General features: G+C 48.3%; 1 protein-coding gene across 1 annotated transcript in view; it reads left to right on the top strand.

Moving 5' to 3' along the window:
• LOC102543550 (P protein-like) overlaps positions 1-15,076 on the top strand; it is a 127,218-nt gene that overhangs the window by 40,787 nt on the left and 71,355 nt on the right. The window contains exons 9-12 of the mRNA XM_072952828.1: positions 165-289; positions 3,412-3,550; positions 8,715-8,847; positions 12,924-13,071. Coding sequence (XP_072808929.1) covers positions 165-289; positions 3,412-3,550; positions 8,715-8,847; positions 12,924-13,071 — 545 coding nt within the window. The remainder of the gene's footprint in view (positions 1-164; positions 290-3,411; positions 3,551-8,714; positions 8,848-12,923; positions 13,072-15,076) is intronic.

Here is a 15,076-nt window from a genome sequence, read left to right as displayed (position 1 = left end):
GAACGTCCAAGTCCAGCCATCCCTGCCCTACTGCGTCCTTGGGTCTAAGTTTTAATTTCACCGGATGATGTTTATTTAGACCCTTAGTTCTTAGAGACCCTAATGAAAAGTCACATCAGTTCTTTGGCCCCACTGATCCTGGCTTGTTCTTTTTCGTGTCCCAGGCGTACCGACTGTCCCGGGGCCGGGTGTGGGCCATGATCATCATGCTGTGTCTCATCGCCGCCGTCCTTTCTGCCTTCCTGGACAATGTCACCACTGCCCTCCTCTTCACTCCTGTGACCATAAGGTATGCGGAGGGGCCGCCGTGGGCGTCAGGCGTGTGCGGGCTCCTGACCTTGCCCTCCTCCCGTGTGCCCAGGCCAGCCTGCACACCCGCTGGGACCGTGGCTTTGCCTGCATGGCTGTGACAGCAGCAGTGGTGGCAGCAGAAATGCTTGCAGGAGTCCGCAGACACGGGCCCCTGTGTCCTGCGGGACAGACCGTCAGGGACCAGGAGGTCTAGCCCACGTGCTCCATGGGGCGCTCAGCCGGAAGGTGGGAGGTGGGGCCGCTGTCCTGCTCTGGCAGGCTCCTCACTGGAGGCTCCCAGGACCTGGCCTGCCAAGGCCTTGCCAGGTAACTTTGGGAAAGGAAAATTCCATTTCATTCCATTTTGCTGCTTCTAATCCCACCCAGTTACTCATTTGACGTTCACCGAGCACAGGAGGCCGACTGCCTGGAGCCTCCTGGGGCTTGGGCTCTGGCCCAGTCGTTGTGGGGCGCCTCCAAGGCCGTGGACACCTGTATCTACACTTCATGTTTGTTATTTTAAGGATGGTTCCCAGCTTATCACGCATGGTCTTCCCTTCCTTAGATCCATCGTGTGCTGGTGCTGGCTGGTCCTGGGGAAACTGAGGGGACGCCGGGGACACGCCCGGTGGTTTCTGGGAAGCCAGGTAGTGAGGGCCTTTAGACAGGTCTCTTCAGCTGCACTGATCTGGGTTGTACCATCAAAGGGGTTACTCCCAACTCGTGTTCTGAGGATTTTGCCAGACAGGAGATTCCCCTGCGCATGTGAATGTCACCAGCAAAGGGGCTGCCTACAGGGCTCCGTGCTCATTCTGGGCCACGCCTCTGGTGCTGGAGGAGTGGTGACCCTCTGAGGAGGAGTGGGCTGGAGTGTGAGGTGGGGAGAGGAGGAGGAAGCGTGGAGCGAGCAGCACCCTGGGATGTGGCCTGCAGTGTCCGGAGTCTGGCTGATGCCCAGGCTTCAGCAATCTTGGCCACATTATCCTGGTCCATATGCAGGCATGAATTCGGGGTGAGGGATGCTGGACTCAGCCTCCCTGCACAGGGGATGTGGCACCTCCCAGTACCCAGGGTTCTTCTGAGGGTAAATGCGGGATGGAGGGTGTTGTACACTGTAGCGCACGCTACACCCAACTCTGCACCTAGGATCCCTCAGGGGACAAGAGGCCGTCCACACCCACCCCCTCCAACTAGGGGCGTCTGCTGCTGACGCTGGTGTGACAGCCACACACGATGCACCAGACCCCAGTGTGTCGCTCCACTCTCTGAGGGTGTGACCCACACCCCCAGCGTCCTTGTGCAGCCTGGACAGCCCAGGGTCGTCTCTGCCTTGCTGGGGTCTGTTTGCATCCTCTCTGTTCCAGGAACGGGCTTTGTGATTTTATATGAGAGTGGCAATTCCATTTATTAGTCTAAAAATTACGTCTTTCAAGACTGAGGAGTTAGTGTGCCTCGGGCTCACTGTTTATACCACCGTATTCTTCACGACTCTTTAAGCTGTCTCGTCTAGCCTGAGCGACGTAGGCTTTACAGTTAGACAGCCAGGTCCTGCGTTGTTGGTGGACACACACTAGTCCTTTTCTTACTAGAAGCAGCTCCTGGGGCCTCCTCAGCTGAGAGCCGCTGCTGCTGCTGCTCGGAGTCTGATCCTTTCTTTCTGGACTCATGTCCCTGGTCCCCGTGCACCGCTCCCTTCTCAGCTCTCACTCTGCTCTGTAGGCTGGTCCCCCTCAGGCGAGCTGCTGGCTGTGCTCTGAGCGTGGAGATGGTGGGAAGGACCCTTGAGTGCAGCAGGGCCCCCTGCCCCCGAGATTGAGACCCAGGGCCCAGTTTCTGCATGGAAGTGGGCGCCGTGATGGGCTGGTGCAGGAGACACCCTGATGTGTTTCTGATACAGGAAAAATGAGGGGCAAGAGGATGGCCGCGTCTCAGGTCTCGGGTGAGTCCCTGGGGTGTGCCCCACCAAGTGTGGGTCCTTGGCTTTATGCCAGAAAGAATTCAAGAGAAAGCCACAGTAGAGTAAAAGTAGATTCATTCAGAGGGATACACACTCCACAGACAGAGTGCGGGCTGTCCCAGAAGGCCAGAGAAAGGCCACGAGGTGCCAGGTTGTTAGTTTTTATGGGCTCAGTAACTTCATATGCTAACAAGTGGCAGGATTATTCCAATTACTTTGGGGAAGAAGCTGGGATTCCCAGGACCTGAGCCATCATCCACTTTTTGATCTTTTATGATCAGCCTTTAAAACGGTCCTGGCACCTGTGGGAGAGACATTGAGGAGCTATTGGGTTACAATGAGTGTGCACTGAGGCTCAAGGTCTACTGGGAGTTGGACCTTCCACCATCTTGGTGCTAATGGCTGTGTCATTCTTGTAATGGCTGTGCCCTGCCCCCTTCCCTCCTGTCTCATTTCCTAAACTTTCTTTACTCAACTGTGTGCTCACTGGACACCCCCTGGGGAGCTGTAAACGCTGCTGCCCCGGCCCGCCCCCAGGGATTGGTCTGTCGCGAGCTTGGCACAGGACTTTCAAGGTTCCCAGACAAACCTAGCATGTAGCCAGGTGGAGAGCCTCTGCTGTAAAGTGTGTGTTGCTTAAGGAAGAAGTCTACAGGCAGTAGTTAAAGGGAAGGGGCCAGGGGACCGCTCAGGGCCTCAGCATTTAGAAGGGAAGGTGGGTAAGTCACTAGGCTGGCAGGCGTGGTGTGAGCCACTGGGCAGTGGTGCCTTCTGCTCTGTCTCCACCCTGACTTGCAGGGGGCCAGCGCGAGTTCACCTGTGCTTGCGCCTGCCCTGCACTGAGGACCTGCACCCCGAGTGCTCCCTCCAGACCTGCGCAGGGTGGGGCAGGAGGACATCTTCACCTGGATGGCTCAGATGGGTTGCAGGTTAACTTTCTGAGAAATGTAATTCGGAGAGTCCGCTGTATCCCGTAACTCTCTAGCATTCTTGTCAGTTTATCCCTCAGCATTGCCCTTCTCACCGGAGGGGGTGTGTGTGTGTGTGCACGCATGCACACCCCGCCCTTGTACGAGCAAGTGCTTTAAAAATCTTTAGTTCGCACATGGGCCTTTCACAATGTGAATAGTGGGACTGTTTTCTTCCCCTACAACTCATGACAGATTGTGTGAGGTGCTCAACCTTGATCCAAGACAAGTCCTGATTGCAGAAGTGATCTTCACGAACATTGGAGGGGCTGCTACCGCCATTGGGGACCCGCCAAATGTCATTATTGTTTCCAACCAGGAGCTGAGGAAGATGGTATGTATCATTATAATGGTGTGGCTTCCAATAAATGCAGACTCCAACTTACTTGCACAGTTAGTAACATCCTCCCCCGTGTGGATGTCACCTCTTTAGAGTGCTCCAGTCACCTGGAGCGTGGGAGTTCAAGTGACTGAGCTGCAATGTACAGGGGAGTGGTCCTAATTGATTTCATTGCCATTCTGATAACTATTTAAGAAAATGATTGAATAACATGATCTATTTAGTATATTATATTAAACATAGTATATTATATTATACTATAGTCTCCAAGTGGGAACTGAGGTTTCTTCCAACTAATATTAAGAATAAAATGACCTCACTTTTCAACTGAGGTGGATAAATTCACTGATGAAGAACTTAAGATTTTTTTTAAAGGGTCAGAAAATGAAGGGATTTTTTTAGGGTTTTTTTTTTTTGAAAGTGCTTATAAACATTAATATATAATTTCTTTGTCCACTAAAATAAAAAGTATTAAAGAAAGAGTGCAAATGGTATTTTACACATCTTAGAGTTAAAATTAAATTATATAATTAATTTTCATTTGCTGTTCTTTGGACATGAATTTTCTCAGTCTCTCTTCTCTGAAGTGTCAGTAAAAATGCTTCTGAATTGGAGTCATTTATTATAGATGAGACGTTTATGCGTGTGTGTCCGTGAAGTGTGTCAGTATGTTTTTATATGTACATGCTGTCTTTCATAAAAATATGTGAGCCTTTGAGAGTTCATGGGCCTAAGCTGTCAATGGTCATTTTGTGGGCCCAACATGTTCTGGAGATTCAAAGTATAACTCAGATACTTTGGCTAACCTTTAATACTGGTTGCTCTGAGAAACTGCCTGCAACACCTCATCAGTCTTGGGGGGAGAGCGTAGTTTAGTGGGAGAGTGGGTGCTTGCAGTCACGTCACCCTGTGACGTATCAGAAGGTAGCAGAGCCCTGCGCTCTGTCTTAGGGGCATCTGTCACCCAGGATTGGCTGCATCCACGTGGGAGAGAACTATTTTTAGAGAAAAATGCTGTTTTATTATTTTTATTCTACAGTAATCCATTTATTTTTAGAAAATAGAAATAACACGCACACAAATAAAAAATTGTGATAACCCCCCCAGAGATAAATCCGCTTAATATTTTGCTGCGTATAGTCTCCAAGAATGTTTGCATGTGAGCATGCATGGATTAAAAAAGATAATTTCTGCTCTGACCAAGATGGAGTAAGAGGGACCAGACCTACCCTCCTGCTTGAGACATCCAAAAAGATAAATAAACCAGAATCCGAAAAACAAAACAAATCAGATTCAGACAATGGTAATCAAGATACTGGATATCAGGCAAAAAGGATAGTGATCCCTGAGAAATGGGAAACAAAGCATAGGTGAGCCTGTGACTGCTCCAGCTCAGTTACCTGAGAGAGCTTCCAGGATGCAGTGCAGGGAGAGGGAACCCATGGGAGTCCCCCCAGGCTCCCTGAGTTGAGGGGCTAGAACTGAGTCTGGAGACACCAGGGCGACTAGAATTTGAAAGACACAGCCCCAGAGAGGAGAGAACTGCACAGAGAGAGAAGCCCAGAAGATTTGCAGAGGGAGACGACCTGTGCCCAGGGAAAGAACAACCCAAAATGATTAGAAGGAACAGAGCTTGGTACACACAGGGCTGGGAGCAGTGCTTGTTCTGCCAGGAGGCCTGGAAACCTCTGATTCCTGAGGCCTCGGCTAGAGTGCTCTGAAGGGTCTTACCTGGCGTTGGCGAGTAATTATGTCTAGACTGAACAATGCCTTGGTCCCACCTAATAAATCTTAAAGACCCAGAATAATCAGCTTGTTTCTAAGTAGTCTAACTGCATCCAAGAACAAACCTAAAGAATATTTATAGCAACACAAAAATATTCGACAACACACAGAGTAAAATTCACAATGTCTGGCATCCAGTCAAAGATTACCAGGCACACAAAGAAGCAAGAAAATTTGACCCATCACAAGGCGAATATGAACCATTTGAAGTCAAGCCAGAATAGACCTAGGCGTTAGAATCTGTAATAAACAAGGGCATTAAAGCTGTTTTTAAAACTGTATTTGAGATGTTCTATTAAGTTAAGCAGAAACAGGAAAGGTATATTAAAAAAAAAGGGCCTAAATGAAACTTCTAGAAATAAAAACTATATTGTATGAGATAAAAATCTCCTGTTAGGATTAACAGCAAATTAGGAATTGCAGAAGAAAATTAGTGAGCTGGCAGACATGGATGCAAAATAAAACAGTGAAAAGATAGTAAGTAACAAAAAGCATTAATGAGCTAAGGGGAAAACTTCAGGTGGCCTAATGTATCTGTAGAGCTAATCCCTGAAGGAGAGAGGGGGACCGAAAACCACATTTGAAGAAAATATGGTTTAAAATTTCACTTTTTTTTTTAAGTGAAAGCAAATTTATTTAGAGAGATACACACTCCACAGAGTGCAGTCTGTCTCACTCAGAAGGCCGACTGGGAGTTGAATCTTTCACCATTTTGGTGTTAATTGCTGCCGTTTCTTGAATGGCTGTGCCCTGGCCCCTTCCCTCCTGTCTCAGTTTCATTTCTAAAGGGAGCCTGACAATAGAAGCTCTGCCAGGGACCACAGTGTCCCCGACAGCGGGGTTCTCTCAGGTGGGTGGGTTCTCTCAGGCCTCCTTTGGCTTGGGACTGAGGCAGGCTCCCATGGCCAAGAGCAGGCATTTTTCTTGGTGGGTGCCGTCCCCATTAAAGGTCTCTGAATTGGACTATTGTCTGGAATTTAGTCCCTTCCCGGCAAGGGGACAGGGCACACAGACATGAGCAGAGACTCATGTGCAGAGGTAAAATTTTCTAGCAGGCAGCTAAGGGGAGAAGGGTGGTGAATTGCTTGGTGTGGGGCCTTCTGTACATCCCCATTATTGTACAGGATTGGGAGGACAAGGGTCCAGGGAAAGCAGTCTGCTCAGAGTAGGTGGCCTCCATATCTAGTAAGAAAACACTTTCCTACCTGCCATGCCAGGGGTTACCCTAGAGTCCTCTGGAGAAATGACCAGTGTCCTTTGGGAGCCAGGGGGGGTCCTGGGCCTGTCAGTCTTCGGTCCTCTTGGCCTTCATTGGTTTGGGAGCCCCAAGCCCCCTTTGGGACTGGGGGCAGGCCTGCTTCCAGTAGCCTCTCATTTGCATATCGGGCAGGGTCCTGGTGGACTTTCCCCTACATGGGGCATTTGTTGTTCCAGTGGCCCTCCTGGCTGGACTTTAATCAGGTCCCTTCTTGGTGACAAGTGTCTCTAATCCAGGAGTCCTTCAGGGAGTTCGGGGTTTTCTTAGGCATGAGCCACCCTGTCCTCTTTGCTCGGCCCTGCAGTAAACCTTTCTCTGCTCCAAACTCCAATCTTTCCGTTTGTTTGGCCTCATGGGGTATCAGGCACACGAACTTGCCTCTGGTCACACCGTGAGTCCCACCTTCGGGAGCTCTCGCTGCTGTCTGTGTACGAGTCCCCTCACAGAGCTCCATCCGTTACTCAGATGCTGTTTTCAAGGGCAGCCACTGGATGTGCAGGTGGCTGTGAGAGATTAAGAGCTTCAGGTCATTGCACGCTGGCAAGCCGAAATTTTGACGCAGCTTACTAATAATGGCTTCTAAGTTATATTGTATCTTTAGCAATATTATAAATGGTTTCAGATCTTTTCTGGAACTGAGGGAGCCAAATAAGCACATTTTAATAAAAACAATTAATATAATTTAAATCACTCCTTCCAACTCAGTCCTGTAGAAGGTGGGCTTTCCAACTGTTGACTTGGGCGTGGTCTCTCAAAGTCATCACTAATGTCCCCTGGGACCTACACTCCCTACCCTCATGTGCGTCCCCCAAAGGTCCCCAAGTGCAGAGCCAGGATGCCTGGGTTCTGTTGGACCACACTGGCCTCATCCCCATGGTCCTTCCTGCCTGGGGGTCCCCCAGTGTTTTGTCATTGCCCCTCTGACCCTTTTTTGTGGCATCAGCGGTCCATTAACATAATAGGAAAGACCTGGAGTTCTCACCAGTGAGAAGATGGTTCTCACGGCCGCTTCCTGGGGACAGCAGCCTTGTCTGTCCTGCTAGAGATTCAGGGGCACACACCCATATTTGCGGAAGGTTTAAGCACAGATTGAAAGAAAGGACAAAACTGACCAGTGATACTGCTGACCTATTCCCTGACAAATTAACCCAGTGGGGACTTCATCCATCCACAAAGATGTCCTCAGCGGCTGACCGAGGCAGGTAGCTCACAGGCAGGCCAAGGAAGTGTAAGGGAAGGGAGGAGGCACCTGCCTGGGACCCCAAGGCCGGTTGGGAAACCCTGAGGGGGCCTCAGTCCCGATGGCCACTGGGTGACCTGCGGAGGGCTGTGCTCTCCGGCCATGGGGTGCTCTTTCAGATTGATGGCAGTGACTTAAATGAAATATTTATAAAACCCAATTTACTTTAAATGGGTGAATATCGCCTCGTAGTTTTACGTTTTGTTCCCCTCCGTCCTGTTTCACCGGATCGTGGGGGGACGTGTCAGTCCGGTGGTGACAGGTAGATCCGGCTGAGGTTGGGATTAGGTGTGACGTTGTTTCTTCCTCAGGTTGCCTGTCATTCAGGTAAGAATTGGCCTTTCAATATGAAAGAGACAAATCCTGAATGGTTTCAAAATCGCAGTGAAGGGGAGGGTAGATAGCTCAGTGGTGGCACACATGCTTAGCCTGCACGAGGTCTGGGTTCAATCCCCAGTCGCTCCATTAAAATAAAAAATGGACTTCTCCAAAAACAAGTGAAAAGAGATTCCTCAGGTGACCAAAACTGAAAAACAAAGCAAAACACTATTTGAGGGGAAGGATATAGCGCAGTGGTAGATCGTGTGCCTAACCTGCACGAGGTCCTGGGGTCCATCCCCAGTAACACCGTTAAGAAATCAAGCAATCAATCAATCTGTCAATCTAATTGCCTTCCTCCAACCCCTCCCCCCCCAAAAAAAACCGTGGTGAAGAGTGCCTGTTGTTTAGTGGGCTCCGTGCTGGGTACACAGCCCCCCAGCTGAAGCCTGCCACGTGGCAGGCCTGGCGCTCAGCCCTCCCTGGACCCCTGCCCCCTGATGCCCGCACCTCGGGAGGGGCCATCTGTGGTTTCATTTCTCCTCTGCTGTTTCTAGGGCCTGGACTTCGCCGGATTCACAGCACACATGTTCGCTGGGATTTGCTTCGTTCTCTTGTTCTCCTTTCCGCTCCTCAGGCTCCTCTACTGGAACAAAAAGCTTTATAACAAGGAGCCCAGTGAGATTGTTGGTGAGTGGAAGTGCCTCCTCCCATAGCCTCAGAGTTTACTGCCACAATATACATATATATATATTTCCCCCCACCCCGGGGGGAGTTGCCACAGAAAGGCAGGAGGTTAATCACATATATGACCTCAGCGAAGTGTCGGTCGCTGGGACACCGCGCACTCAGTGTGCCCCCGTCTGCCTCTGGCATGCAGGGAGCTTTCAGGGGCTTTAAACCCGTGAGCTGTGCCCCTCTGGTGTTCTAGAGCGTGCAGTGTGGGAAGCAGTGGCCACCGCTCAGTTTGCACGTCATGACACGTTAAACCATGTGTACACACCACAAACCACGTGGCTTGTAGACAGACCGCAGTGCTCTAATATGTCGTGGTTTGAGTCCAAATGTGATTACACAAATGGCAACACAGTCCAGCACAGGGGATAAAACACCGTGTTCATCAAGGTCGTTTTGGTGACACTGTGCTGGACACCAGAAATTGACACGTTGTAACTGACTATACTTCAATTAAAAAAAAAAAAAGATCGTTCTGGTGCGACAGTGACCAGGAGGGAGAGGGCTCGTGGCCATCTCATGGTTTTACATTTTCTTCACTTAAAAGTTTTAGTACATGTTTTTTATTGAGAACATTGCTGATCAGCTTATATTAAAAGCAGTAGGTTACTTGGGAAGCAGCCAGCCGCTGCTTAGCCGGGCCCTGCACAGGTTGCCCAGGTAACGGGGCCCACTGGGGTCCAGGAGCGGAGTGATGAGGGTGGGAACCTCTCCCTCACGTGGTTCGTGGTGACTTCACAGAGCTTTTATAGGTTGTGTGTTCGCCTCCCTCATCCTGTGTTACTCTTCTGACCTCTGACTTCAGTCTTCCTGATCTTTATTCATTTCCATGTAAATAGCTGGGAATCTGTGTGTTCCCACCAGCCCTCCTGCTCATCAGATGGAGCCGACACAAGGCAGATCTGCCTTTCTTTCCTGCGTGACTTTTGTATTCAGAATTTGACTCTCTTTGTTCTAGTTTCTCAAGAGTCATCTATGTTAAACAAGCGTATTCTTAACAGAATTTAGTCATCCATCTCTACCAAAGAAACGGGATGATAAGCAGAAATTTCTCTTTCAGGCAGTATTTATTGATTGCACACACACACAAAAACTGGAGTGTTCTTGTGGATTTAAAAATGGTTCTTTATATGCAGTCAGGCAACAAGAAATTCCTTGGTGGCCACTTGGCCTAGCTCTGAGTGAAGGAGATGTAGGTGCAAGACAAGCCGGCAGCTTCCTGTGCACGGCTGCTCAAGGGGAGGGGAGAGTGGGCATAGCCTCACCAAACAGGCCCTGAACTGTGGGGGGGTGAGCCCAGTGCTGGGGGCTGGAGGGAACGGGGAACACAGACACAGGTGCTGGGGGCCAAACAGGACAGTCCTTTCAGCAGCAGGGCCACGGAAGCTTCCTGCCATGTAGCATAGTTTACTTTATTTAGGAAGAATGTGTTTTCTTGACAGCATTGATAATTCTTCATTCTAGTGGTCTACAGAGCAGGTTACGTGGATTTCTTGAGAAAAAATACTCCTCTATCTTCTTAAGCTTTATAATGGAGGGGACACCTTCAAATAATCCCATTATTTCTCTGTTTTGAAGAAAACTTTAATCAATGTTTGTTTAAAATAATAGTTCTTTCAGTGAGATATCTTGATCCACTTTTGTCATTGCCCAGTGTATTAGTTTGTGCTAGCTGTTGTAACAAAGTACCGCAGACTGGGTGGCTTAATCGACAGATGGTTTATTTCTGTACATGTTAACGTGTCTTAATAAGCCACCATAGGTGGCCTATTTTCTCACAGTTCTGGAGGCTGGAAATCCAAAGTCATGGATTGGTTGGCTGTGAGGAAGGATGTGTTCCAGGCCTCTCTCCTTGGCTTCTAGATGACCATATTCCTATTCACATGGCACTCGCTCATGTGTGTGTCCGTGTCCACATTTCCCCCATTTATAAGGACACCAGTCATTTTGGATTTGAGGCCATACTAATGACTTCCTCTTAACTAACTACATCTGCAATGACCTCATTTTCAAGTCAGGTCACATTCTGAGGTCCTGGGGGCTAGGACTTCAACATACGAATTTTGGAGAGACAGAATTCAGCCCACAGCAACCAGTTAGAGGTGTTCAAGACGTTTTATCATCACTTAGTATATGTAAAGTGAGATAACTGAATACTTGGAGAGCTAGGAATACTGCTCCATCGCACTGGCTAATCTGTCTCTTAAAGCTTGTGTGGGCACAGCAGCACCTCTCCCCAGCCTCCCCCAACCTCCATGGTGATCAGAGTGACCCAGGAATACTTGTTATATATGCAGATGACGAGGCCCACCCCTGGGAATTCTGTGCTGTGAATAAGCTCTTCTGGAGAGTTATCTTGAGATGAGTTTGGATATACAGAAAACAAATCTGCATAGTAGACTCCTCTGCTCTTCCTGAGTAAGGAGGTGAGAAAAGCTTTGAGTGATGTGGGAGGGGATGGTTGGGACCTGGATAATGCTGAAACCCTCCAGCAACGCCAGGACAGGCTGTAAGTCAACACAGAGGGAGCAGTGCAGAGGCAGGGAAATTACTCTGGGCCACTGTTGGGTATAGGGGCCTCCAATTTGGGGATGCTTGATGTAACTACACATTCCCAAGCCCTACTCCAAACCCTATCCCTACTCCAAACCTATCCCAGAGATTTGGTTTCAAAAGGTCTGTGGTGGCATCCAGAGTGTTAGAATAGGCTTGGCTACCCTGCAGTTAAAAAGTAGCTCTGAAATCTCAGTGGCCTCGTGCCCATTGTGGGCTGGCAGCACCCTGCTCATCAGCAGTTCTCAGAGCCCTGAGCTGCTGGTTGTCATGCAGAGACGACCACGTGTTCCACGCCACCAATGACTGATGCAGCTCATCACCACTGTCACTAGGCCCCCAGTGGCAGGGTCCAGGATGAGTCAGCCTGCTAAGTGATAAGAACGGGAGAGATTTTGGTTTATTTTTTTGAAAAGCACAAATAATCAACAGAGTCTGCCCCTCTGGTCACCAGATATCAGCTCATCTGCTTCTTGCTACTGTTTTGCACAGAATTTTTGTATGTGACGTTAGGGTTTTTGCACAGAATTTTTGTATGTGCACGTTAGGGATATTGATCTGTAGTTTCCTCTCTTGAAATGTCTTGTCTTTGTTGTCCTGAAAGGATGAGTATAGAAATATATTCTTCTCTTTAAATTTTTGGAAGAAATGGTGTAAAATTGCTACTACTTTTTCTACTCTCTCTTTCTTTCTTCCCTCCTTCCTCCCAAGTGACTTTTTTTATTAATTTTTTTTTATTTTGTGGGGAGGAGGTAATTAGGTTTATTTATTTTTAGAGGAGGTACTGGGGATTGAACCCAGGACCTTGTGCATGCTAAGCATGTGCTCTACCACTTGAGCTACACCCTCTCTCCCCAAAGAGGTTTTTAACTACACATTCAAAATCCTTATAGATATAGGGCTATTAACGTTATCTATTTCTTTTTGAGTGATCACTGGTGGCTTACGTCTCAAGGAATTTGTCCATTTTATCTCAGTTTTTGAAATAATTATTCTAAAGTCATTCATAGTAGTTTCTCATTATCCTTTTAATGGTTACAGAATTTTTTACATTGAAGTATAGTTGATTTACAATATTGTTAGTCAAGTGTACAGCAAAGTGATTCAGTTATATATATATATTTCAGATTATTTTCATTATAGGTTATTATAAGATATTGAATATAGTTCCCTGTGTTATATAGTAAATCCTTGTTTCTTATCTATTTTATATAAAGTATTTTGTATCTGTTAATCTTGTACTCCTAACTTATCCCTCCCTTCTCCCGCTATGGTAACCATACATTTGTTTTCTTTGAGTCTGTTTCTGTTTTGCACATAGATTTATTTGTATTATTTTTCAAATTCCACATGTAAGTGACACCTAGTATTTGTCTTTCTCTATCTGAGTTACTTCACTTAGTATGATGTCTAGGTTCATCTGTGCTACTGCAATGTCAATATTTCATTCTGTTTTATGACTGAGTAATATTCCACAGAACTGAAGCACGAGATTCACGTCTGGCGCCTGACCGCACAGCGCATCAGCCCCGCCAGCCGTGAGGAGACCGCGGTTCGAGGCTTGCTCCTGGAGAAGGTGCTGGCGCTGGAGCGCCTGCTGGCCCGGAGGCTGCACAGCTTCCACAGGTACCACACTGGGCCCTGCTCACACCACTCTTGGTTTAGCAGCAGTTCTCATCTTTACCAGGAGCCCCAGTTTAAGGATGAGAAAACTGAGGCTTAGAGAATTTGAGCAGTTTGCCCAGGGTTATACATCTGGGAAAGTGTGATGTCAGGGTAACTACTGCCCACCACGCCTCCACACCTAACACTTGTTGCACAACAAGAATCCAAAACAATTGATATAACAAAGAAATCTAACAAAATATTCTCTAAGTAGGTGATTTCCAGGGAGCTCAAAATGTTACTGAAGTCAGGTTCCTGTGGCTGATGCCCCATGAGGCCAAACAAGCCGAAACATCGGAGTTTGGAGCAGAGGAAGGTTTACTGCAGGGCCGATCAAGGAGGACGGGATGGCTCATACCCAGAAAAACCCCCAAACTCCTCAAAGGGTTTCAGCAAAGCATTTTTAAAGGCCAGGGAGGGAGGGGCGTCCTAGGGTAGGTGATCAGCTCCTGCACAATTCTCTGATTGGGTGATGGTGAGGTAAAAGGGCGGTCAACCCTATGGTGCCCTTGGCACCAGGAGGTCTGGGGGCCACATTCTCTCCATTAGCAAGTAGTTAATTGCTTCCCTTTGGTGGTGGTTTTTAGCATCTGAAACACTCAGGAAACATACAGGAGATACTGTTATCAGGGAGGAGCTGCAGCAGAGGACATGGGGGAGGGGTCTGTCCCTGGAAGGCCCCCAGGGTCCTGCTCAGTTACTAAAGAATACCTAAGTCCTATTCAATTCATTTCTGGGCATTTGTTTTTAATCAAAGTTGAGATGTAAAGGTTAACAATAAGACGTCCTTCCTTGGATGAGGTGCTGAGTTCCAACCTGTCTTCACTCTGGAAGCACTAACAGGAAAAGCAAGAGCTGTTGCAGTTTGCTGAAACCAACCCTGTGTTCCCAGAGAGCCGGCAAACAGACTGAGGATGGGAGCTGGGCACAGAACCGGCACCAACCCCGAGGGTCGTCCAGTGAGGCTGCAGTCTGCTCTGATCGTGGGGAGAGAAGGCCGCAGGCGAGTGTGTGGGACTCGCTGTGTCCAGACTCGCAGCCCAGGACAAAGCCCTGCCTCGCATCCTCGGCTCCATCCCAGCCCAGGCCCTGCCTCTACCCTGTGATGCTGGAGAAGCAGGACCTGTTATCCTCAGGCTACGGGAAGGCCCTGAGTTGCAGGCTGGGGACAGAGTGACCACCTTTGACAACAGGAATAGGTACCAAAAGGAAAAGCTTTGTAACTTGAAGATGCAGGAGGAAATTGCAACGAATGTATTTACTCTACTGACTACCAAGTTTCGGGGAGCTCTGTCTGGCATGGATGTCGTCAGTGTATCTCACGGTTACAAATGGGGAGAAAGCTGTGGGCTCGGAGATGTGCCAAGTTTCCATCAGCTCATCCTGTGTTGATAACAGAAAGGGAAACGGAGGCCTGCAGAGGGTAGTGGCTTTGTAAGGCCACTCAGTCACTGAGGAGCAGAACGGACTGAGGGCGATCTGAAGCAAGTGCTCTGCAGGTCTTGTTTCTACATTTTATTCTAAAAAGTTGTCCTGGGAGCCACTCATTTGGGTCCGCTGTGATTTCCTGTAGGGTCTGCACTGGCTGCCTGGTCAACCTCCTTTGATACTTACAACTTGTGAGTGTTCATTAAAGCTAAATTCTCCAACATGCAGCTTCTTTTCCCTAATTGGTCACAGAGAAAATAAAGCAGAGAAAGAAGATGTGCTGATAGGGAAGATTAAAAGGAAAGGGAGGTTGGAACAAACACATGTGACTGAAATGGAAACTGAGATGGGCGGGCGCCATGACAAGAGCTGGAAGGAAGCTGATTTCCAAATGAAAAAAAAAATCACCACTAGAGCAAGTAGCATTCCTGTTCCTGTTTTTTCCCTTTAGATAAATTGTAAATGTAACATGCCCTCATTTTGAAAAAAAAAAGTAGAGAAGTAGAAAGTGAAGAGATGAAAACCAAGCTGGCTTCCT

This window comes from Vicugna pacos, chromosome 32 (assembly GCF_048564905.1).
Source record: "Vicugna pacos chromosome 32, VicPac4, whole genome shotgun sequence".
Lineage (NCBI taxonomy): Eukaryota > Metazoa > Chordata > Mammalia > Artiodactyla > Camelidae > Vicugna > Vicugna pacos.
This window is presented reverse-complemented; position numbering and strand designations above follow the sequence as displayed.